The following is a 23822-nucleotide window of genomic DNA, read 5'->3' on the forward strand; positions in this document are numbered from 1 at the left end:
TACTAATTATGATATTGAGTATTTTATTCTTTGGTTGGGCAGGAATTAGTGTTGGGTTAGTTATATGTTTAATTTGTGGGATTTATTTTTCATAATGCAGTTTCTTTAAATGTTTTTATTCTTTTTCTTTTGGACTTTCTCTTTTAATTCCTAAAAAGAAATATGAAATCCAACTGAAATTATTTAAATGCTCCAATTCATTCAAAAACGACAGTCTTTTCAACGTTTTCATATCCCCCTTATTCCTTCTGTCTATTCATTAAGACAATTGGACACTTCAGAATTTTTGAAAGATGGAGGTGTTTTATTAGGATTTGACTTAACAGCAACTCAATTAAGTTTGTTTTTATTTCTTTATTATTTATTCAATTGAATTTTATGTTTAGTTGGTTATAATTGTTTACCATTACCATCACCAAGAAATCCATCATTAATTCATTATCATTTCAATATTATAATATCCCCCTTTTTCCCTCCATATCCTTTGCATTTCTTTTCACTCCCAATTCTTCCTTCAATCACTCATACTCCTTCTCTACCTATACAAATCATCACTTCATTAAATAGATATCTTGTTTATCATTATTCTTCTAATACTCTTCATCTAACTATACTAACACCAAATGCTCAATCTATTCCTTGTCATTTTCTTTTCCATTCTATTTCACAACCATTCTCCTTTCTTCAATCTAAAAGCACTATCACTTTAATTACTTCAACACATATTCTCACTATCTTTTTGAATGGAATATCACCAAAATATGATCAACAAGTCAATGGGAATCATAATTTACTTTCTATTGATTTAAATTCACTGAAAACAATCATAAATGTAACTAGACTACAATTTAATAACCAATCCATTCATAAAATCACTCACACAACTTCATTACCAAAACATATTATATTACCATTTGTTTGTGACTATTCTCTTTTTAATACTTTCTTGATGTTATCTTATCCATTTTAGTTTACAACAAAAATTTCATATCAAACAATATGTCTTGAGGGAAATTCAATTAAAGAATATACTCTTCTACGTTTGGTATTATTTTCTATCATTCATAAATGACATCATATTCATTTAACTAGAACAATCAAATAATATACAATCATTTTCTGAAACAAATTATAAAACATATCAAGAAGCAAAAAAGGAATGTAAATTAAAATTACTTAGACATTATCAAACTGAAAAATTAATTCATCCAAAACGTTATGAATGTGTTTTATCCAATGCATCAACATTTTCTGAAAATACTGTTTCATATCTTAAACACCAGAATGGAACGATTTTAACTTTTTAATTGAATATTTAATTTCTTTAAGTTCAATCATAAGAGAATTTAAATGAGAAGATTACAAATTAGAGTCTTACTGTTTTTATTTTAAAATTGAATCATTGGAATTACACACTTTCCAGACTCTTATCATTTCATCAGATCCAATTGTTGCAGCAATACCATGGTTGTTCATGGCAATGGACAATATCCTACCATCATGTCCATCAAATTCTCCTGTTTTATTCCAATGTTGTGTGTCATAAAAGGTAATAGTATTAAAAGGATATCCATGAGTAACCATTAATTCATCATCACACCAAACAATTCCTGTGACTTGAGAATGTGTTTTAAGTTCAGTTATCAATTGGTTAGTATTAATGTTCATTAATTTAATTGTTCTATCGGAAGAACCACCTCCTGTAGCAATTATATGTTCATTTGTAGGATCAAATTTAATTGCTTTCACTGCTGCATTATGAAAATAAGTTAAAAATGGTTTTATCATTCTTAAATCTGAAAGAATAACAGAATTGTCATTTGCACCTGTTCCAATATATGTTCCAGACCCATTAAAATCAATTCCACAAACTTCTCCTTTATGACATACTAACTCAGAACATACTATATCCTCACATCTTGTATCAAATAATTGGACTGTATTATCTCTACTTCCTGTTGCTAATGTACAACAAGTTTTAGCTAATGAATTAATTCTATCTGTATGCATTTGTCTTTCCATTATTAGTCTTTGTGTCGTTAAGTCAATTACCCGTAATACTCCAAACACATCTCCAAATATTACTGTTGTATCATCCATAAATAAAACTGATGATATATATGTATTTAACTCAATGTCATTTGAACATTTATATATTTCATTTGCTTCTCCACTTTCTGAATTCCAAATATATAACACGTCAGTCAACGCAACTAATAACTCATGTTGTGTATTCCAGTGAATGATGTTCAAATAAAAATCATCTATTACACCAGGAACATCGAGATATAAGTATGGTGTTAATGGTTCATGTCGTTTGTATTTCACCTCACTTGGTTTCTCTCCTTCAACAAAAGAATTGAGTAATGAGAGATAAGACTGACAAACACAAACCATTTATCAATACAAGTTTTTTTTTTCTATTTTCTTTTTGTATAGTTTCAGTTATTATAAAATTTATCTATCAAAAAGTCTTTTTGATTATCTCCATTCATGTCTTTTCTTGTTTTAAAATCATCTTTAGTAAATGCCATTAATTCCATTACTTTATTTCTAATGATTTGGTTCTTTAGAACTTTAGAATATCTCTCATTTATTTTAATTCTTCCAGAAATGAAATTATTTCAAAAAATAATTAGATAATAATTATTCTTATTGTTACATTACATTAAATAAAACTATTAATTATTCATTTAATATACACTTGTTTCTTTAATTATTTATCAATCAAACATGATAATCCATAAAAATATTTTGAATTTCTTTTAGATGGTATTTAAATGAAGAAATAAAAGTATTTACCAAAAGAGTTATTGCATGTTATAATCTTTTTTATTATAGAGGTGTTAGATTAGTATTTATCTGGTCATAGTATTCTTATTTAACTGTTATATTCATATCCAGTATTATTGTTCTTTCATGATATTATTTAGATAGATAATTGCTGTTGAACCATTCTTATCAAGTTTTGTGTTATTATTTTCTTTTATTTATTTTATTATATTCAGCTATTAATACAAAATGGTATTTATTTTGTATCAGAGAAATGAAGTGTTCTTTAGTCTTTCATTGATTGATTTGGTTTTATTGACTTTTAGCTTCTATTTGTGATAAAATCAAATACTATCTGAAAATGTACATCATTTTTTTGATTGATAACAACAGACAGAAATTATCTTCTCAAAATGCTTAATTATAATAGAAGGATAAGAATTGGGTTGTTTAGGATAAAACTGACTTTATCGAATTTTAGATGATAACTCTGAAAAAGTTGAAGGAAAAAGTCCAATTAAAAGTCCAATGAATTGATACTCAATGATAAACATTTAACCTTATGTTATAGAAGTATTTTAGAGTTACATCAACGAACAAAATCAGTATAATATCAACAATTTGATTATTCACAAATTTAATTTATTAGAAAAAACACTTACTCTGACTTTATGAACTAAAAGAATGAGACTAGTATCAAGAAGGATAAACTTACGTGCATAAAGATTGATAGTAACGAACAATAAGAAACTAAGTTCATAAACAAATGAGAATATACTAAAACTAATGTAAGACTAGTGTAAGGATATATACTAGAGAAAGTTGAGTGTTTTTGTTAAGCTTTACTTTCATCTACTTACCTGTTACTCATTTCAAGCAAAAAGAACAATGACATGACACATCGATTTGTGGCTCTAATACAATTCAATTACATTCAAAAATTTAGAAAATGTTATTGGCAACGTTATGAGTTGTTATTAAATGACTTAATGAAATTAGTTAAATCAAAAAAAAAATGACTCACAATTAAATGTCTTTGAGTATGTTGTTTGTTTATATAGAAGAATTAATAAAAAATGGTATCTAGTTGTTGTATAGAAATTAAGAGTTTCATAATCAGTTTTTAGACTCTATTTACGTCTAAAATATCAATAAGATTCTGATTATTTGATAGAATATTTATACTATTCTATAATATTTTTAATAATTTGATAGTTTTGAAGAGTATATAAAAAACTATACAATAAACAATTTGTGTTTCTTCAATTTCAATCAAAGTTAATTTCTATTTAATTAGACTCTTTTGTGTTTATTTTATGAAATTATATAACTAAAAGGTTATTTGTTGAAGATTTTTATTACCCAATTCATGTTATTGATAACATATTTTATATTTCGTTTATAAAAACAATGGTTTAATTCATATTAAGCTATTCAGCTATAACTATAGTATTACTTTAATACTTAATTTATTAATGACTTGTGTTTGTTTTTATATTACAGTAGTTTTGTTTAATTTTTATTTTTTTTTTGTTTCATTACCTTTCAGTTTTTCTCATCAATAAATTCAACGTTTATGCATTTTTTACTTGTTTTTCCTATTTAATTTGTATTTAATGATATGAAAATTTTTTGTTAATTTATATAAATTTCTGACTAAGAATCAACCGTTTTTGTTATTCTAGAAATAAATAATGAAACATTTTCATTCTGTATAAATGAAATTACATCAAAAGAATTGTTACATTTTGTTTATTCCTACTTTTATTTAACTGGAGTACTTATCATTTATTCATTTAAAATAATACCAGATATTGTCTTTGGGTATAACGAAGTAATTTTGTTGTTTAATAAAAAAAAGACTTTTGTAATGAAAGAGAAATTCATTTTTTGTTTGAAAAGAAAAAAAATTCTCACAAATTCCATTATTTTTAATAGAAACTAAAAAAAAATTATTGTTAAGAATTTACAAAGAATTACAAAACATATAAAATGAGCCAAACATTACTATTTTGTTTTAAGATGATAAGTTTTTATTAAATGACTTATTAGTGAAGAGAAAAGCATTTTCTGAACTGATAATGAGGAGTGTTTATTTTCTTCTCATTCTTACTAAACTATTTAAAAAGGATATTAATTAAGTTTAATTTTTCTTTTTTATTAACATTAATAAGATTTTTCGTGAATAAACATTTTTCTAAATATACTTATATTTATTATTATCTACTTGTGAAAATGATGTCGTGTTAACCAAATATATTTAATGCACAAACAAAATAAAAGAGAATAACAAATTAATATTAATTTATATTAAAACTATAAGTAATAGTGTATTAACAAAAAGAAAGAGTTAAGAAGAATAAAGAAAAGCAAAAAATAAGGGAAAAAGGAAGTAAAAAAAATGTTAAAAAAAAAGAAAACTAGAAATTTCATAATAACAATCACATGTCAACACCACCTGCAGATCTTACTTTAGAAGATATTCAACTTAATGATGGCTATGATATTGACAAAATTATGGACCATTTTAAAAAAGAAGGAAGATTAGAAAAAAAAGCAGTATCAGACATTCTTAAAAGAGCAGCCAAATTACTTGCTTCTGAGCCAAACCTTATTGAAGTTGAAGCACCTTGTGTAATTTTTGGAGACCTTCATGGACAGTTCTATGATTTAGCAAACATTTTACTTGACTATCCTCAACCAAGTGAAACACATATGTTATTCTTAGGTGATTATGTAGATAGAGGTTATTTTGGAAGTGAGAATGTTTTACTTCTTATGGCAATGAAAGTTACATACCCACAAAGAATGCATTTGTTACGAGGTAATCATGAATGTAGATTATTAACTACATACTTTAATTTTAGACAGGAGTGTTGTTTTAAATATGGAGATCATATTTATAATGAAGTTATGAAAACATTTGACTGTCTTCCAATTTGTGCATTATTACATAGTGAATTAGGTAAATTTTTCTGTGTTCATGGAGGTATTTCACCTAATCTTAATTCACTTCAAGACATTAATAAATTCAATAGATTTAGAGAACCACCAGGAGCTGGTTTATTCTGTGATTTATTATGGTCTGACCCAATTGATGAAAGTATTTATTCTAAATTAACAGATAAACAAAAAGAAGAATGGCAACATATTACCTTTACAGAAAACAAAGTTCGTGGGTGTTCTTACTGTTATGGATTTCAGGGAGTTGATGAGTTCTTAAAAAAGAATGAAATTACTTCAATTATTAGAGCTCATGAAGTTCAAAAAGAGGGATGTAACTTACATTATTTCAATAGAGATGATATTACACATCCATTGGTTATGACATTATTTACTTCACCAAATTATTGTGATGTTTATGACAATGATGGTGCTGTATTAGTGTTATTAGATAATGAATTAAGTTTCTTATCATATAACGCAGTACCACATCCATTTTGGTTACCTAAATTTCAAAATGGTATTAGTTATTCATTACCAATATTTTGTGATACACTTAATGCTGTTGCAAAGAAGGTATATGCTTTTTCATTATATTCTGATTTTGTTGATGAAGACGATGACAAACCAATTAAATTTGCAGTACAAGATGAACCACCAAAGAAAGAAATTAAAGCACCTGTTGTAATTAATAAACCAATTGAAAAACCTAAAAAAGGTATTTCAGTTGAAGACTTTTTACAACCATTAGACCTTAATTCAAATGAAAATGATAATAATTCATTTAGAAAAGCTGCTAGTAGAAGTAGGTCATTTGTAGATAGATTACCTTCTGGTATTGTCCAAAGAAAGAGGCCAGAAAATAGACCTCGATGTTGTACATTCTCTATGAAGGGACAATTTAATTCTACATTTGACAGATTCTCTTTTACAAGTTTGTTTTATATTATATTTCTTAGTATATTTCTTTAATACTCATTCTTTTTAGTTACTGCCTCTCCAAGATTTGAAGAAGCTAAAACTAAAGATGCTGAAAATGAAAAACGTCCAGCTGAACTTGAAGATTTAAAGAAACAATGGGGAATAGACGATAATTGAATATATTCAAACTCTTCTTATTGTTATTTAAAAAAAATTAATTAATTTGTTAATTGACATTTGTTAGGTGATCTACAACAATAACAAACAGCGTTCATACATGAGATAGTTAATTGTGGCTCTATATGATGTTTACTATGACATATTTCTGCACAAGATGAACATATAAATTTTACGTCACAATCAAAACAATGATAAAAAGTTTCTGTCATTCCTTTAATAAACCTATCCCTTATACACCTCTTTTGTTCTTTAACTTTTGAATTAATTTGAATATTTATGGATTCTATATTAGATTTTAATATCATAGGCAGATGATTAGATTTAATAGTTACTATAAATCTATTTTCTTCTAACAGTAAATCATTTTCAACTACTTTCTCTAAATCACATGGAACATTAACTAATTCATTTCTTTCCATTTTTGTTTCTTCATTAATAACACTCTTTATATTAATTAATTGTTTTTTTATAAATTCATTTTCTTTTGAATCTCCCTTTTGATGTAAAGTTTGTTTTAAGTCTATTTCTTTTCTTGACTCATCTATAAAACTTACTAATGAATCAAATTGATAAAATCGATAATACTCACCTTTTCTCAATATTGAACTACAATATGGACATTTCTCATTAAAATTTAATGCATCATCTAAACACTTCTTACAAAACGCATGCCCACATTTGGTAACACAACATTCACTAATATTTGAAAGACAAATAGCACATGTTATTTGAGGAATAATCTTATCAAACTCCATGATAAACTGAAAATAAAGATAATTGTTGATTATAAATTAAATAATTTAAATTATATTATAATTTTGTGTTATAAATAACATTTTTTATTGTAAAAAGTTTATGAAACAAATTATGTTTTAGGATGTCGTGAAGGAGAGTATTATAAAGTAGTTGAAAGAACATCGCCATTTGCTGTACAAGAACAATGTTCAAAAATTAAATTCGAACTTTAATTGAGTTATTGGTTTTTTTAAGAATAGAAAGAAAGAAATAAGGAGACATGCCATAAGAAAATAGTTTTTCAAATAAAGAGTCAAAAGGTCTTTAAAAATGAGTTGAAGTCAAAAAAAAACGAAAGAAAAAAGAAAGAAAATTCAAAGAATAAAATGATAGTAAAAAGATTATAAGAATATAGTTTTTTTTGAAAAGAAAGGGAAAGTGTAGTTTTATAAATTCCATCAGGGTTGTGTAGAAGAATAAAATGAGTTGAGATAATTGAGAAAGCATTAAAGGGTTTGAAAGGAGTATTTAAAGAGAAGAAAAATGGTTTAAGTTCAAACAATTGATGGATACATTAAGTTGTAATCATTCAGATAAAGTTCCATTATATAAAGAAGTTAAAGAAAAAAGTCCATTTGAAGTATTAAATCAATGGATTACATTAGAAAATAAAATTGTGATATTTAATTCAGAGCAACATGAAATGATACCACATGGATTGTGGAATAAAGTTTTTGGAAGAAAGAATATTATGTTTATAGTTATTAGTGAATATGGAGATGTTTTTGGTTCATTCCATGGAGTAGTACCAACAAAACCAGGAGAATGGGTTTGGGAAGATAATCAACAGTTTATTTTTAGTCTTAAGAATCAATATGGAATAAATCCAATTCAATTTAAACCCAAAACAATGACACATTCATTATTACGAATTTCAGGTAAAAATAATACAAAAAAAATGTTTTGGATTTCTGATGGATATAGAGTAGATGGAGATGGGAAAGGATATATCAGTGCTTCCTTTAGTAGATTTTATCATGATCATACTAAAATAGGACCAATGATATTTACTAATAATGTTTATCCAAATACTTTTTGTATACGATCATGCTTTGTGGTTCAATGGTATTAAAAGAAAGGAAAAATATAGTAAAATAGTAAATAGAATTAATTGAGATATAAGTAATTATTAATTTAATTTAAGGTCTTTAAGGATAGTTATAATAGTTTGTATTCCATTAATATAACCATCACTAATTTCATATTTGTGATTTTTATCTTTCCAATGAGCAAAATCAATCATTTTAAAGTCAATAGTTGAGAGAGGATCATCATAATCATAAAATAAGAAAAGAGATGATGAAATAATCTGATACCCTTCTTTTTCATAAATTTCTTTTAAAAGATTTAATTTAAGAAGAAGTTTATCAATCATAACATCTACAATGGAATGGTTAATTGTTGGATTAGTATGTAAGTCATTAACAATAGTATCTAAATTATTAAGAGTGAAGAGAGAAGTTGAAAATTTAAATTTTTCTTGTTTATCAATACTACCATGTGATGTTAAGAAGACTTTCATCATTTGTTTTAATGAATCATAAGTCTGCATTTGTAACATAACATATTTATCATGTTGTACAAAGATATTAGTATCTTTATTAAAAACACGCATTCCACAAAAACGAAGACCATATTGAGTAGAAGTAGTATTATTATCATAATTTTGTTTTGACTTTATTTTTTCAGGAGAAGAGTCTTCAAACCAAGTTCTACAACCCATTTTTAAATCAAGAACACAAGGATGGTTCATTCCATGAATAACGTTTTGCATTTTGAAATAAGTAAAAGAACCAAATCCAAGGTCAATATTTTCTTTACTATAATATTTAGGTAAAAATTGAGATAAAGGAGAATGTTGTACTTGTTCGTAAAAGCTAGCCTCTTGTTCAGTATTAGGTTTATACAAAAATTCACCAATGGGGACAAGTTGAGCTTTTCCTTTATGTCCACCAACTTGAAAGTCTGACATTTACGAAAAAAAAAAAAAGTTCTAACAAGAGAAAAAATGAATAACAAAAAGAGAAATTAGAGAAGAAAGATAGAAAACCAGAAAGAAAAGAAGAGTTTTGATTTGTGAAAGATAACGTCATGTGGTGGTTATAATAATAATTGACATAAAAAAAGGGTCTGAAGATGAGGCATAGGACAAGATGAAATGTGGAGAATCATATGAAAAGAGTAAAGAAGGAGAATCATAAATCGAAATAGAGAAGAACTAGAAAAAGAGGTAAAGAAAGAGGAGTGAAAAATCAAAAAAAGAATAAAAGTTCATTAAAGTTCAAAAGATATTCAAGAATTAATTCATATCGAGTGGGAAGTAAATTCGATTTGTTCTGGAGACAGATGGAACCACGCATACAAAAGAAAGAAATAGGGGAAAAGAATAAGAGGATAGATAAGAAATAAGGAAAAGAGGAAGAATAAAAGAAGAAGAGAGAAAAAAGAAGAAAAGCAAATATCGAAGATAAGAACCACGTCATAACTAAACCCTGGGAGTATTAAAAGGAAGAAGTGGAAAAAAAGATCATTCATAATAATGCAATCTGTTGACGGAAATCAAGCTGCTGCTTATGTATCATATGCACTTAGTGATGTATCATTTATTTTCCCAATTACACCATCATCACCAATGGCAGAAAATGCTGATGTATGGTCATCACAAGGAAGAAAGAATGTTTTTGGACAAGTAGTTGATGTTTATGAAATGGAAAGTGAAGCTGGAGCATCAGGAGCTGTCCATGGAGGATGTGCAGCTGGATCACTTGTATCTACTTATACATGTTCACAAGGACTTATGTTAATGATTCCAAATATGATTAAAATTGCAGGAGAACACCTTCCATGTGTTTTCCATGTAACTGCAAGAGCACTTGCAGGACAAGCACTTTCAATTTTCGGAGATCATTCAGATGTTATGGCATGTAGATCAACTGGATTCTGTTTATTATCATCACACAATGTACAACAATGTCATGATCTTGCTATTGTTGCACATCTTGCAACACTTGAAGCATCTCTTCCATTTATGCATTTCTTCGATGGATTCAGAACATCACATGAAATTCAAAAGATTCACCAATTAACATATGACCAAATTAAGAGTCTTGTTGATATGAAATATGTTGATAGAGCACATAAGAGAGGACTTAATCCAATCCACCCAAGCCAAAGAGGAACATCACAAGGACCAGATGTATTCTTCCAAGCTGTTGAAAAATCAAATGCAGATTATCTTAAAGTACCAGAAATTGTACAAAAATACATGGATAAAGTTGGAGAATTAACAGGAAGACATTATAAGATCTTTGAATATTATGGAGCTGCTGATGCTGAAAGAGTTGTTGTTGTTATGGGAGCTGCTGTACCAGTTCTTGAAGAATGTGTTGATTATCTTATGAAGAGTGGAGAAAAGGTTGGAGTTCTTTCAGTTCATTTATACAGACCATGGAGTGCTAAACACTTCCTTGAACAACTTCCAAAGACTGTTACTAAGATTTCAGTACTTGATAGAACTAAAGAAGCAGGATCATTTGGAGAACCATTATATCTTGATGTTGCAACTACACTTCTTGATGCAGGTAAACACATTAAATGTGTTGGAGGAAGATACGGACTTGGATCAAAAGAATTCACTCCAGCTATGGCTAAAGCTGTTTTTGATAATCTTAAGAATGAAGAACCAAAGAATCACTTCACTGTTGGTATTGAAGATGATGTTACACATATGTCACTTCCAATTGGAGAAAACTTCAACCCAATTCCAGAAGGAACTACCCAATGTATGTTCTGGGGACTTGGATCCGATGGAACTGTTGGAGCTAATCATGATGCTATTAGAATTATTGGACAAAATACTGATATGTATGTACAAGGATACTTCTCATATGATGCCCACAAATCAGGAGGAGTTACAGTATCACATCTTAGATTTGGACAAAAACCAATTAAATCCCAATATCTTATTCAAAATGCTGATTACACTGCATGTCATTTCCCTAATTATGTTAAGAAATATAAATTACTTGATGCAGCTAAACCAAATTCAGTCTTTGTTCTTAATTGCCCATGGACAGGAGCTGAATTAGAAGCCCAACTTCCAGGATCACTTAAGAGAGTTATTGCAGAGAAACAAATTAAATTCTATACTATTGATGCTATTAAGATTGGACAAGAAGTTAAACTTGGAAGAAGAATTAACATGATTATGCAAACTGTTTTCTTCAAACTTGCTAATGTTATTCCATTTGAAAAAGCTATTGTTCTTCTTAAAGAAGCTGTCCAAAAGACTTATGGAGCTAAAGGACCAGCTATTGTTAAAATGAATCATGATGCTATTGATAAGGCACTTGATGGACTTGTTGAAGTTAAAGTTCCAGCTGAATGGGCTAATGCACCATTAGAAACAGTTACTAAGATTGAAGCCCCAGAATTTGTTACTGATGTCCTTATGCCACAACTTGCAATGAAAGGTAATGAACTTCCAGTTTCTAAATTTGCAGCTGATGGATTTATGCCAATGGGAACAACCAAATATGAAAAGAGAGGAATTGCTACTAAGATTCCAACATGGGAAGCATCAAAATGTGTCCAATGTAATATGTGTTCACTTTATTGTCCACATGCTGCTATTAGATGCTTCTATTTAACACCAGAAGAATCAGCTAAAGCACCAGCTGAATTTGTCCAAATTGACGGAAAAGCACAACAAGCAGGATATAAATTCAGAATTCAAGTTTCAGCTATGGATTGTACTGGATGTGAAGTATGTACTACTGCATGCCCAGTCAAATGTTTGAGTATGACACCATTTGAACAAGTTTCAGAAGTTGAATCAAAGAATTGGGAATTTGCTATGACTCTTTCACCAAAGAACTCACTTTCAGATAGATCTAACATTAAGACAACTATGATTCATCAACCATATCTTGAATTCTCAGGAGCATGTGAAGGATGTAATGAAACTGCTCTTGTTAAATTAATTACACAATTATATGGAGAAAGAACAATTATTGCTAATGCTACAGGATGTTCATCAATTTGGGGAGCTACATGGGGAACCAATCCATACACTGTTGATGGAGAAGGAAGAGGACCAGCTTGGGGTAACTCATTATTCGAAGATAATGCTGAATATGGATTTGGTATGTTCAAAGCTAATGAACAAAGAAGACTTTATCTTGAACAAATTTGTAAAGAAGCTATTGCTGAAGGCAAATTAAGTAACGAACTCAAGACTCTTCTTGAAGAATGGATTGCTAAGAAAGAAGATGCCAATGAATCAGAAAAGATTTATGCAGCAGTCAAACCATTATTAGCCGCAGAAAAAGATAAATCCGAAGTACTTGGACTTATTGAACAAAATAGTGATATGTTTGTTAAGATTTCCCACTGGATTGTTGGAGGAGATGGATGGGCTTATGATATTGGATACAATGGAGTTGATCATGTTCTTGCATCAGGACATAATGTTAATATTCTTGTTCTTGATACTGAAATGTATTCAAATACTGGAGGACAAAAATCAAAGGCTACCAATCTTGGAGCTGTTGTTAAATTTGCATCCTCAGGATGTAAGAGACCAAAGAAAGATCTTGGAGCTATTGCTATGGCATATGGTGATGTTTATGTAGCATCAATTGCACTTGGAGCTAATCCAGCTCAAGCATTCAAAGCATTCAAGGAAGCTGAATCATACAATGGAGTTTCTCTTATTATTGCTTATTGCCCATGTAAAGAACAAGGAGTCCCATTACAAAAATCAATTGAAGAAGCTAAAATGGCAGTTAACAGTGGATACTGGTCATTGTATAGATATGATCCAAGATTAGTTGAACAAGGAAAACCAGGATTACAACTTGACTGTAGTGAAGTTAAAGGTGATCTCGAAGCCTTCCTTGCACGTGAAAACAGATTTGCACTTCTTGGAAGAAAGGATAAGGAAACTGCTGATAAGCTCCATGCTCAATTGAAAGCCAATATTGATAAGAAACTTGCCCATCTTAAGGTTGTTTCAAAACAAGCTTAAAATAAGTTAAATTTCTTCTTTTTCTTATTTTAATTGTTTTTTCATTTCTTTTATTGAATCTTCTTATTTTATTTACTTTTTTCTTTCTTTCATTAATGGTTTTTGTTAGATTGGATAGTTATTCATTACTTATTTGTTGCAATTACTTTCATTCTGTTAGAGACATTGTCCATCTTGTTATGGTCAATTCTAAATTCAAAGAGACTTTTTCTAAACTTCACTTCAATCCAGTTCCTCTTGACTCTCATTCATTTCCTTTCTTCTCTCATCTCCAGACATTCTGGGTCTATTCTCAAGACAACCCCTGGCTTGATTCAGATCAAATTACAAAATATCATGTTCATTACCAAATTAGTTATTCACAATACTGTGTAATTGTTAAACAACAATCAAAACCAATCGATTTTAGAAAAGTCTCATATTCTAAAGAGGATTATATCCTCTATGGTATTAACATTCCAACAATTGTTACCAAATTGGATGATTATCTTTTTAGTTTTTCACGAATTAAAACTTTCTGTATTCCAAATCATATTGTTGAAATAGGTAATGAATGTTTTTATAATTGTCGTTCACTCTCTTCTATTACTCTTTCTTCAAATCTCACTCGAATTGGAATAGGTGCTTTTGATTCTTGTTCTTGTTTAAAGTCAATTCATTTACCTCAACTTCTTTATTCTATTAACCAAAATACATTCTTTAATTGTTCTTCTTTAACTGAAATAAAATATCCTCCACATTTAAACCAAATTGATGACTATGCTTTTCTTGGTTGTGGTTTCAAATTCCTCTCTTTACCTTCAACAATAGTTAAACTTGGAGTTGGTTGTTATCACCAATGTTCTTTAACATCTCTCGTCATTCCAGAATCTATTTCTTCTATAGGAACAAAATGTTTTAATAAAAACGATCAATTACTCAATGTATTTCTTCCTGACTCTATAACAGAATTGGAAGATTCAATGTTTGAATCTTGTGAGAATTTACAATCAATTCGTGCTTCTTCAAAACTATCAAAAATTGGAAATAAATGTTTCTATAATTGTAAATCACTTCATTTTACTTCTCATTTCTTTGATCATCTGATGTGCATTGGAGATTGTTGTTGTTTTGGCTGTAAAAACATTTCATTTCTTCATTTGAGTTTTACTTGTTTATCGCATCTAGGACAAAATGCATTCTCAAATACTCCACTCCAATCTGTTGTTTTACCTTCATCACTATTTTTCCTTTCTTCTTCATTTGCTTTTTGTACTTCTCTAACAAGCATCCATTTACCATCTTCAATAAAAAATTTATCAGGCTCTTTTAATGGTTGTCTTAGTCTTAAAGAAATTACTCTTCCTCAAAGCATCACTTCTCTTGGTGAAGAGACATTTAAAAATTGTTCTCAACTTAAATCAATTCTACTACCATCTTCATTGATACAACTCCCAAATTATTGTTTCTTTGGTTGTGAAAGTCTTATTAATATTGAAATACCAGCTACAGTAACAAGATTTGGATTATACTGCTTCAAAGATTGTAAACATCTTACTCAAATACAAATACCAAAAAAATTACTTTGTATTGGTGCTCATTGTTTTGAAAATTGTATTTTCTTAGAGAGTGTTTTGTTTTATAACTCATTGGAAAGACTAGAAGATTGTTGTTTCTTGTTTTGCTTGGGACTAGAAGAAATTCATCTTCCAACTTCACTAACATATATTGGGCAAGATTCGTTTGCAAATTGTGTTCAATTAAAGAAAGTTACTGGAAAAACTGATCTGTGCTTTGCTAATCAACATTCGTTTTTTAACACACCATATTCCTCACAACTTAATCTCTAATCATAAAATATTTCTTTCACAACTTGTTATGTTTTTTTTGCTCTCTCTATCATTCTTTGTAATACCAAAGAATTGGTAATAATATCAATTCACTTTAATTCTAATACAATTTTCTTATAATATATCATTACCCATTTTCATAATACAAAAAATATAAAAATAAAACAAAAGATACAAATAATAAAAATTATCACAGAATGAAAGATTTTATCTATCATAACTCTTTGCTGTTTCTAAATTTATTCATGAATATAGAACTAATCAAATATTAACAATGTATTGGACAATTGAATATAAACAAATTTTTATCAATTTCTTCTATGCTTAAATATTAATGTTGAACTTGTGAATATCAAAATAATACAAAAAATTTAATCATAAACTTAAATTTTTAATACAATGTTTAAATAAATTCTATTTTTCTTATATTCTTCATACTCTAATGGATTTATTGATTACTTCCAAAGAGATTATAATTACAAATTATTTACAAATAATGAATAGAAATATATACCAGTAACATACTACATTCTTTAAGGAATATATAACTTATTTGTTATGGTTTTTATTATGAATGTGTTTGTTTTTTTTTTAAAATAAGAGATGATAATTCTAATGTATAGTCAATTCAAAATACTATACATTTCATTCTTAACTTATGGATAAAACTGAGAAAATACAATTATAGGAAATAAATAACATAAATCAAATATCAAAAAAAAAACTAATTGAACGTGCCTTATTATAATATTTCATTTATATATAAAATTAAATATTCTTTCTAAATTTCCTTGAGCAACTTATTTAAAATATATGTCTGTTTGTAAGTTAATATGCTATGAAAATAATTAATTGAATGAAATTGAAACTAAGATTTAACTCTTTGTTTTACAGTTTCTCTCAAACGTAAAACAAATCCCCAAGTTGTATTTTAAAGTAAAACAAAGAAGTGATAATTCCAACCAATAAGTGAATATAATCCCTACCAAAACTAATTCTAGTCAAATATATTTGACTCAATTGAATTACTACTTAGTTCAAGTTCAACAATATACTTCTCAAATTTGTAGGTTAATACCTATCCTTTCTATAGACAGTTCCGACTTTGATAAAAAAAATTAAGAGCATCTCCAATTTATTTCTTAAAGGATTATTTTTCATGTTATTTTACTTTAGACTAATATAGTTGGTATAAAAATAGAATTAAGGTGTTTTGCTAAAACAGTTGAAATTATATAACTATTGTATTGGAAGATCAATAAAACTGTGTGGTATTGACTTACCCTTTATTAAAAAACATTTACAAAAACAATGCTCTTCAAATAAAATGCTATTTGGAAGCTCAACATTTTCTAATGAAAGACATCCATCGAAACAACAATAAGGGATTAATGTAATAGATGATGGAATTGTAATACTTTTTAAAGAAACACAATCCTTAAAACTAAATTTTCCTAATCTTTTAATATGTTTTGGAATTATTAATTCATGTAGGTCTTTGTTCTCTTTGAAACAACAATCATCAATTCGTTTGACATGTTCATCATTTATGATATTTCTTCCAAATATTTTAATGTCGTCGCTTTGAAGTACAACATTAGAACATAATATTCCAATGTTCTCAAATTGTTTCATTTGTTGATAGGTCACTTCATAAGGATACTCTTTTATATTTACTCCATTAATGTTAATAAATTCAAGAGAAACACATTTACCAAATGTATCAAAACCAATTTTGATATTATTATTAATGTTAACTTCTTTTAAATTAGTACATCCATAGAATGCACCATCTTCGAGTATTTTTATATTAGATGGAATAGATAAAGATGTTAATGACTCACACCATTTAAAAGCAAACATTCCAATTGACGTACATTGGTTTGGAATATTAATCTGGCTTAGTGAATAGCATCTAAAGAAACAACAATTAGGTATTTCTTTAATCTCATCACTTAATTCAACTGTTCTTAAATAAAAGAATGAGTGAAATTCAAATGGATTAATAGGGTGGTTGATCTGTAATGATTTGTAAGAGTGAAGGTTGTCTTTAAAAACTGAAATTTCTTCTTCATTTATTGTAAGCCTTCTTCCATATATTAACTCATCATTTTCATTCCATTTAATATTTGAAAGAAGAACTCCTCGTGCTCTCATTCTAAGAGAAGAATCATAACTAACAACCATATCATCTAAACTTCCATCAATAAGATTAACCCTTTCTAAAGAAGTCATAGAATCTAAAATCCATTGTGATGATGAGATAGTATTCTTATACAAAGATAATTCCTTTAAATTACGAAGAGTGGATAAGCAATAAGGTACAAATGATGTCACAGTAGATGGGACTGTTAATGAGGTTAGTTGATTATTAAGGAATGAGATATTATTGAAATAAATCACATTTGGAGGTATTTCATTTAATTGAAGGGAAGGAAGGAAGCCATAAATTAAAACAGAACAATTATTAGGTAGTTGTGTTAATGAAGATTCTTTAGAACCTAATACAACCTTATTTGTTTTAATATTATTTTTAATATATCTCGTATATTCTTCATAAGTTATTTCATTTTCTATTACAAAATCTTTATTTTCAAAAGTAATTTGTTTTAAGGATTGACAATCTTCTAATACATATGAACCATAACTTTGAACAGAAGATGGAATAAATAAAGACTCCAATAATTTACATGAATAGAATGAATGATCTTCTATTCTAGTTACTGAGTTAGGAATATGTATTTCTTTAATAGAATAATAAGAAAAAGAATCTTTATGAATGACTTTTAAAGTTGATGGCAATACTATTCTAGTAACATTTTTAATATCTAAAATACTTATTAACCTATCATCTGATAAAGAAGAAAGTACTAACTCTTTAATATTAATATTATCAAATAAATACTCTGCTTGAAAAGAAGTAATTGATGAAGAAAGATAAAAAGAAGTAATATTTGTTGGTATGTCTATTCTTAATTCTTCAATTTTCTCAGTGTTATTATCAAATATTATTGAATTAGTATTTTGATTGAAATGGAATGAATGTATTTTTGCCTTAGATAAAATATGATTATTCTTAAGAACATCATTTTCATGATCATTAGTTGCTGACGGGTAAATATTATTGATCAGTGGAAGTTTTAACTGAACTAATGAATCACATCCATCAAATAAATGTTCTTCTATATAACATTGGTCATTATGTATAACTAATCTAGTAAGGTTAAGACAATTACTAAATGCCCCCTCCCCTATATAATTAACACTTGATGGAATGTCAATTTGTTTTAATGCATTACACCAACTAAATGCTCTCGTTCCAATTTCTTTTAAAGAAGTTACCAAATTTATTTTTGAAAGACGCATACAATTAAAGAAAGACTTATTTCCAATACGTTCTAATGAAGTATCAAATTCCACTGAAATTAAATTATTACATCTTGAGAAACAATCATTAGGAATTACTTTTTGTCCATAAAGAATAACAGAAGTTAATGACTCACAAGAACAAAAACAATTCTCTCCCCAATGAATTACAGAATTAGGAATAACTATCTCACTAATACTATCACAGTTTTCAAAACAATTATTCCCTATTTGAGTTATGGATGATGGTATATGAATTGTTTTTAAAGCTCTACAATCACCAAATAAATTCTCTGGTAATACCTTAATATTAGTTGATAATGAAATATTACATAAACTAGTACATTCATAGAAAATGCTATCACCAAGAACTTCAACAGAATTAGGAATTATTAATTCTTTAAGGTTTGAACAAAGACGAAATGCACATCTTCTAATTTCTGTTAGAGAGGAAGGGAGATTAATTGTTTCAAAATCACAACTTTCAAAAGCATAATCATCAATGATATGAATACAATCTGGAAGTTGATTTCCAATTTCTTCATGATCATGAGAAGTAAATTTAATACGTTTCCATACAACTCCAAAATTTTGTTTTTTGAGAAAAGTATGATAATCAATACAAAAATCAATAACATAATTTTGAATATCATTAAGAATAAAATCATATTTAGAAAATACGTGTTGTGTTTGAATACATTGGAATAATTTTCTTGAAGATCTAGTTACTTGTATTGTATTAGTTCGTAAACGGTCTAATACTTCTTTAAATTTAGAATTTACTAAAACAACATTAATAAAATCTTCTTCTTTCTTAAGATATTTTAAAATAATTTGCATTGAATAGACATCAATTTTCTTCATGATTGAATTGATCTTTAAAGTTTTTTGTCTAATTTTTTCTTCAATCTAAAAATTAAAAATTTCCATACCTTCTTTTTCTTTTTCTTCTTTTTAAATTCTTTTTTTCTACTACCTCTATCATTTAATCATTCTTCTTATTATTAAAATTTACAGATAAAAAAACCAAATTAGATAACAATATCATTTTGATATGAATAGTAAAATAAAAAAATAAAATGAAATGAAAAAAAAAAATAATCTTTTTGATTAATAAAAACATTCAATCTAAATAACAAATATAATTAATGAAAAATTAAAAATTAATAAAAAAATAATATTTTTAAGTTTATTGCAATGCAATCAAAAGATGCTCGTTCCTCTGTAACTTCAATTCCTAGAGAGTCTCTTTCTCCTATTTCTCATCGAAAATCATCTATTTCAGTTATTCAACCTATCCCTAATGATTCTTTTGTTCTTCCACCCCTCACCTCATCTCTCAGTTCACAAGAAAATCAAGCTCATACCAACACAACCCCATCACCTAATGACGAAATTTCTTTATCAGAAAACCCTTACCTTTTATTAACTGCTAATGGTGATATTATTCCAAGTCCAACAAATCACCAGTAATTTGTATTTTAAATATGTTCTTTGGCTTATACATTTCTTTTTTACGAAAATATTCTCTTTATATATTTCTTTGATTCAAAATAAAAAAAATATATATTCAAAAACATCTCAATTTTCTCTTTAAAGTAGTAAACATCCTTTTTTCTTTTCTTTCTTAGCTTTTTTCTCTTTTTTATTATCAACAGGTGCGTTTCGTTCAATAAGATTCTTAGCAATATCTTCAAACATTTCTTTCACTCCAGCACCTGTTTTAGCAGAACATTCATATACTTTTGAAATATTTAATGATGTTTTAATAGCTTCAATTGCAGATTCCTCAACTTTCTTTTCCAAATCAGCTTTATTACCTACAATACACGTAAAGAATTTATCATCAGAAACAAATCTATTTGTAAACCCAATGAAACTACGTACACCTTGGATTGTGTCTGGTGATGAATAATCAAATACTGCAATACTCGCTTTTGCTCCTGAAAAATCAGATGCAGTAGCTTCAACATCAAAAGCAAGATCAACAATATCAAATTTAATTATATGATTGTTTACAGTTATTTCTTTATTAATCTACTTTATTACTTGTTTATTTAAATTAAAATATAAAATAAATACCACAAACATAAACTCCTTTAAATTGGTTTTCTGGTTTTTCATCACTCCAAGTATCTTCTACAAACCTTTTCAATATTGAAGATTTTCCTACATCATTATCTCCCATAATAACAATCTTAAATCTTGATCTACCAATTATTCTTCTATCAACTTTGTCTTTTTTTTATTACTGATTGAAGAAACAAACGCCATCTTTTATGAATATAAGTTTCTTGTTTTTTCTTTTTTATTCCTTTATTCTTTTTTATATATTTATCTTTTACAGTAAAATATAACGTAAAATATAATTTTATTAACTTCTCCGGAATTTTGTGAATTATTACTTGTAATTTGTTATTTCTCTAAATTTAGAAATATTATAAAAAGATTTTGTTCTTAGAATGATGTTTTCTTGAAATTTAAGGATTTATTGTTAGACATTCATAAAACATTACTATGTTACAATTGAAAATTATGTCAATGTCATTTCTGTTATATATCGAATTACATCCATACTTTTATTTATACCACTCTCTTTTTAAAAAGAAATTCTTTTTTTTTATTGATTGGTTTATTTATCGTTTTTTTTTTTTCTAATTTTTTTAATTTGTCAATTTTATGTTTTATTGTTTTATCATTTATAATTTGTTGTTTGTTATTTTTTCTTGAATTATTATCAGTTGTTTTTATTTCATTCAATTACACAACATTACTTTATATTAACACCATTTTTATATACTTTTTGTTAAAAATAAAAGATACAAAAACAAAAAATAGTAAAAACACTTATTAAATAAAATGAAATAACATTTGTTTAAAGTAGAATAATAATAAAAATAATATGTGACTTGGTGTGTTAATAATGTGTATTTAACTATTTAAACATTCCATATTTTGAACTTACATTTAAATTAAAATAGAGGAATTAATAAACAAAAACAAGCAATTAATTAAAGAAGGAATAGAATCAATTACAAATACTCAACAATCAATTGATGATACTACTAAGAATTATCAATATTATTTATGAAATATTAAAAAGATGCAGATACAAGAAGAGAAGAAGCAAAGAATGAAAGGAAATAAAGTAATTAAACAAATAGAAGAATGGACAGAAAAAGAAGAATATCAAATATACTATTTGATTCAGATATTGATAATTGGAATGTTAATACATCAGTATTTAAACAAAAAAATATGGAAGAAAGAACATATAATAATTATTAATATTGAAGATGAAAAATGAAATAAATTTTGAGGATATGTTAATGAGAAAATTGATAAATGTGGTTAAATGAATGATTCAAAAACATTTTTATTATCAATAGAGTCAAATGGAAGAATGAAAGGAGTGATGAAATTTGATAATAAATACACACAATATGCATTTTATTTAGATAATTGATCAAATAATTATTTGTTTGGATTTGGATATGGTGGTATTCATGTTTGTAAAGAAAATAAATATGGATTATATTGTTAACAATATTCATTTAAATATAAGAATATGAAATGCACTTTGTTGAAAACAATATATAAATCTTTTCACTCAGAAATTAATCATTGTAATTGAAATGAAAATAATCAATATTGATTAAATGAAAATAAACTAAAAAGAATAGAAAAACAAATCAATGAAGAATATGAACAACCATTTTGTTCATCTTCAATGAATGAAGTGTTAAAATAAAAATTGGCATAATTCGTTGTTAATTTGTTTTATTAAATAAAAAGAAAATAAATATTGTGTATTATCTCATAATTAAATTAAACAATTCAATAATTATTCTTAAATTAACTTGTTTTTATTCTAATTTTCATTTTTATACCAATTTAAAATATAAAAGTATCAAATTGTTGAATAAAAGCATTAACACATAATATTCTATTAATAATGTATTTCTTTTTCATCATATTTATTAATATTTCATTAAAAGCTAATGATTATTCAAACGAACTTGTGTTATTAAAGTATTTACAGAATGGTTCATAATAATCAAATAAAAAAATGAATATATTTATAGAATTAATACACTAACAAATTCTATCATATAAATGATTCATTAAATTTATTGAATAATCATTTGTACTATTATATTAATATCATAGTATAATAAAAATATGTTATTCATATATACAAGTATTAAAATATTGATACTACTTTTTACTCATAATACATATTATTTTTATTGTTCATTAATACTTGTATTATTTAATTATTATTTTTTCTTTGAAATTATTAGCTTCTAACATGAAAATTATTACAATAAATAGTATTGATATTGCAATTTGTTTTATCTATAGAATGATAATCTTATGTGGTTTTATATGTTTCATTGAAAGAATATAAGTTAAATAATGTATATTTCATAGGGCAACGAAAAAAAGCAAATAATTGAAAAAGAAGAGAATGAATGATATAAAAGAATAAAAAGAAAGTAAGAAGTAGAATATGATGAAGAAAGAATAAAAGTAGAAAGGAGAGAATATAAAAAGAAAGAAGATAAAGTGTAATAAAACAAAAGAGATGATAAAAGAAGAAAAGAAAGAAAAAAAATAAAGGATGCAAATTTTATTGAAACAAATAAAAAAAGCGCAAAATTTAATGATGCAAAAATTAATGATGCAAAATATTTAGCAACATATTTTATTGATGCAAAATATTTTGAAATAAAAATAAATCATCATTTGATATTATTATTATATTTGATAATAAATTATATTATATATTAAATACATCATATTTCTTTGTTCTTTCTTTTATTTTTATTATTTCATCTATTACATTATTATTCATTCATTTATTATTCATATTTCATTTATTAAATAAAATGAAAATGAAATTGTAAAATATCAATTAAATATTCATGAATAATTTATTAATATTTAATAATTGAAATAACAAATAATAATGTAACAATAATGAT

General features: G+C 26.5%; 10 protein-coding genes across 10 annotated transcripts; 5 read left to right on the forward strand and 5 right to left on the reverse strand.

The window, feature by feature from the left end:
• Window positions 1–187: 187 nt before the first annotated feature.
• Window positions 188–970, forward strand: EHI_051000 (uncharacterized protein; the record flags this gene model as incomplete). The annotated part of the gene is made up of 2 exons (XM_651971.2): window positions 188–338; window positions 387–970. 2 exons carry the CDS (start codon window positions 188–190, stop codon window positions 968–970), a joined length of 735 nt encoding a protein of 244 aa, XP_657063.2.
• Window positions 971–1383: 413 nt separating this feature from the next.
• EHI_051010 (WD domain containing protein) lies at window positions 1384–2397 on the reverse strand (the record flags this gene model as incomplete). Its single annotated transcript, XM_651972.1, has 1 exon — window positions 1384–2397. The coding sequence occupies one exon, from the start codon at window positions 2395–2397 to the stop codon at window positions 1384–1386; it is 1014 nt and encodes a 337-aa protein (XP_657064.1).
• A 2820-nt stretch (window positions 2398–5217) lies between these two features.
• EHI_051020 (calcineurin catalytic subunit A, putative) lies at window positions 5218–6813 on the forward strand (the record flags this gene model as incomplete). The annotated part of the gene is made up of 2 exons (XM_651973.1): window positions 5218–6649; window positions 6704–6813. The coding sequence occupies 2 exons, from the start codon at window positions 5218–5220 to the stop codon at window positions 6811–6813; spliced, it is 1542 nt and encodes a 513-aa protein (XP_657065.1).
• A 41-nt stretch (window positions 6814–6854) lies between these two features.
• Window positions 6855–7571, reverse strand: EHI_051030 (zinc finger domain containing protein; the record flags this gene model as incomplete). The annotated part of the gene is made up of 1 exon (XM_651974.1): window positions 6855–7571. The coding sequence occupies one exon, from the start codon at window positions 7569–7571 to the stop codon at window positions 6855–6857; it is 717 nt and encodes a 238-aa protein (XP_657066.1).
• A 545-nt stretch (window positions 7572–8116) lies between these two features.
• EHI_051040 (uncharacterized protein) lies at window positions 8117–8683 on the forward strand (the record flags this gene model as incomplete). Its single annotated transcript, XM_651975.1, has 1 exon — window positions 8117–8683. The coding sequence occupies one exon, from the start codon at window positions 8117–8119 to the stop codon at window positions 8681–8683; it is 567 nt and encodes a 188-aa protein (XP_657067.1).
• A 16-nt stretch (window positions 8684–8699) lies between these two features.
• Window positions 8700–9583, reverse strand: EHI_051050 (inositol hexaphosphate kinase, putative; the record flags this gene model as incomplete). Its single annotated transcript, XM_647891.2, has 1 exon — window positions 8700–9583. The coding sequence occupies one exon, from the start codon at window positions 9581–9583 to the stop codon at window positions 8741–8743; it is 843 nt and encodes a 280-aa protein (XP_652983.1). The 3' UTR covers window positions 8700–8740.
• Window positions 9584–10150: 567 nt separating this feature from the next.
• On the forward strand, window positions 10151–13665 carry EHI_051060 (pyruvate:ferredoxin oxidoreductase; the record flags this gene model as incomplete). Its single annotated transcript, XM_651927.2, has 1 exon — window positions 10151–13665. One exon carries the CDS (start codon window positions 10151–10153, stop codon window positions 13637–13639), a length of 3489 nt encoding a protein of 1162 aa, XP_657019.2. The 3' UTR covers window positions 13640–13665.
• Window positions 13666–13818: 153 nt separating this feature from the next.
• EHI_051070 (uncharacterized protein) lies at window positions 13819–15468 on the forward strand (the record flags this gene model as incomplete). The annotated part of the gene is made up of 1 exon (XM_651928.2): window positions 13819–15468. One exon carries the CDS (start codon window positions 13819–13821, stop codon window positions 15466–15468), a length of 1650 nt encoding a protein of 549 aa, XP_657020.2.
• A 1239-nt stretch (window positions 15469–16707) lies between these two features.
• EHI_051080 (uncharacterized protein) lies at window positions 16708–19698 on the reverse strand (the record flags this gene model as incomplete). Its single annotated transcript, XM_647894.2, has 1 exon — window positions 16708–19698. One exon carries the CDS (start codon window positions 19696–19698, stop codon window positions 16708–16710), a length of 2991 nt encoding a protein of 996 aa, XP_652986.2.
• Window positions 19699–20427: 729 nt separating this feature from the next.
• Window positions 20428–21108, reverse strand: EHI_051090 (GTP-binding protein, putative; the record flags this gene model as incomplete). The annotated part of the gene is made up of 3 exons (XM_001913377.1): window positions 20428–20871; window positions 20924–21044; window positions 21104–21108. The coding sequence occupies 3 exons, from the start codon at window positions 21106–21108 to the stop codon at window positions 20428–20430; spliced, it is 570 nt and encodes a 189-aa protein (XP_001913412.1).
• Window positions 21109–23822: the final 2714 nt, after the last annotated feature.

This window comes from Entamoeba histolytica, genomic scaffold (assembly GCF_000208925.1).
Source record: "Entamoeba histolytica HM-1:IMSS scf_1104750517063 genomic scaffold, whole genome shotgun sequence".
In the NCBI taxonomy this organism is placed as follows: Eukaryota; Evosea; order Mastigamoebida; family Endamoebidae; genus Entamoeba; species Entamoeba histolytica.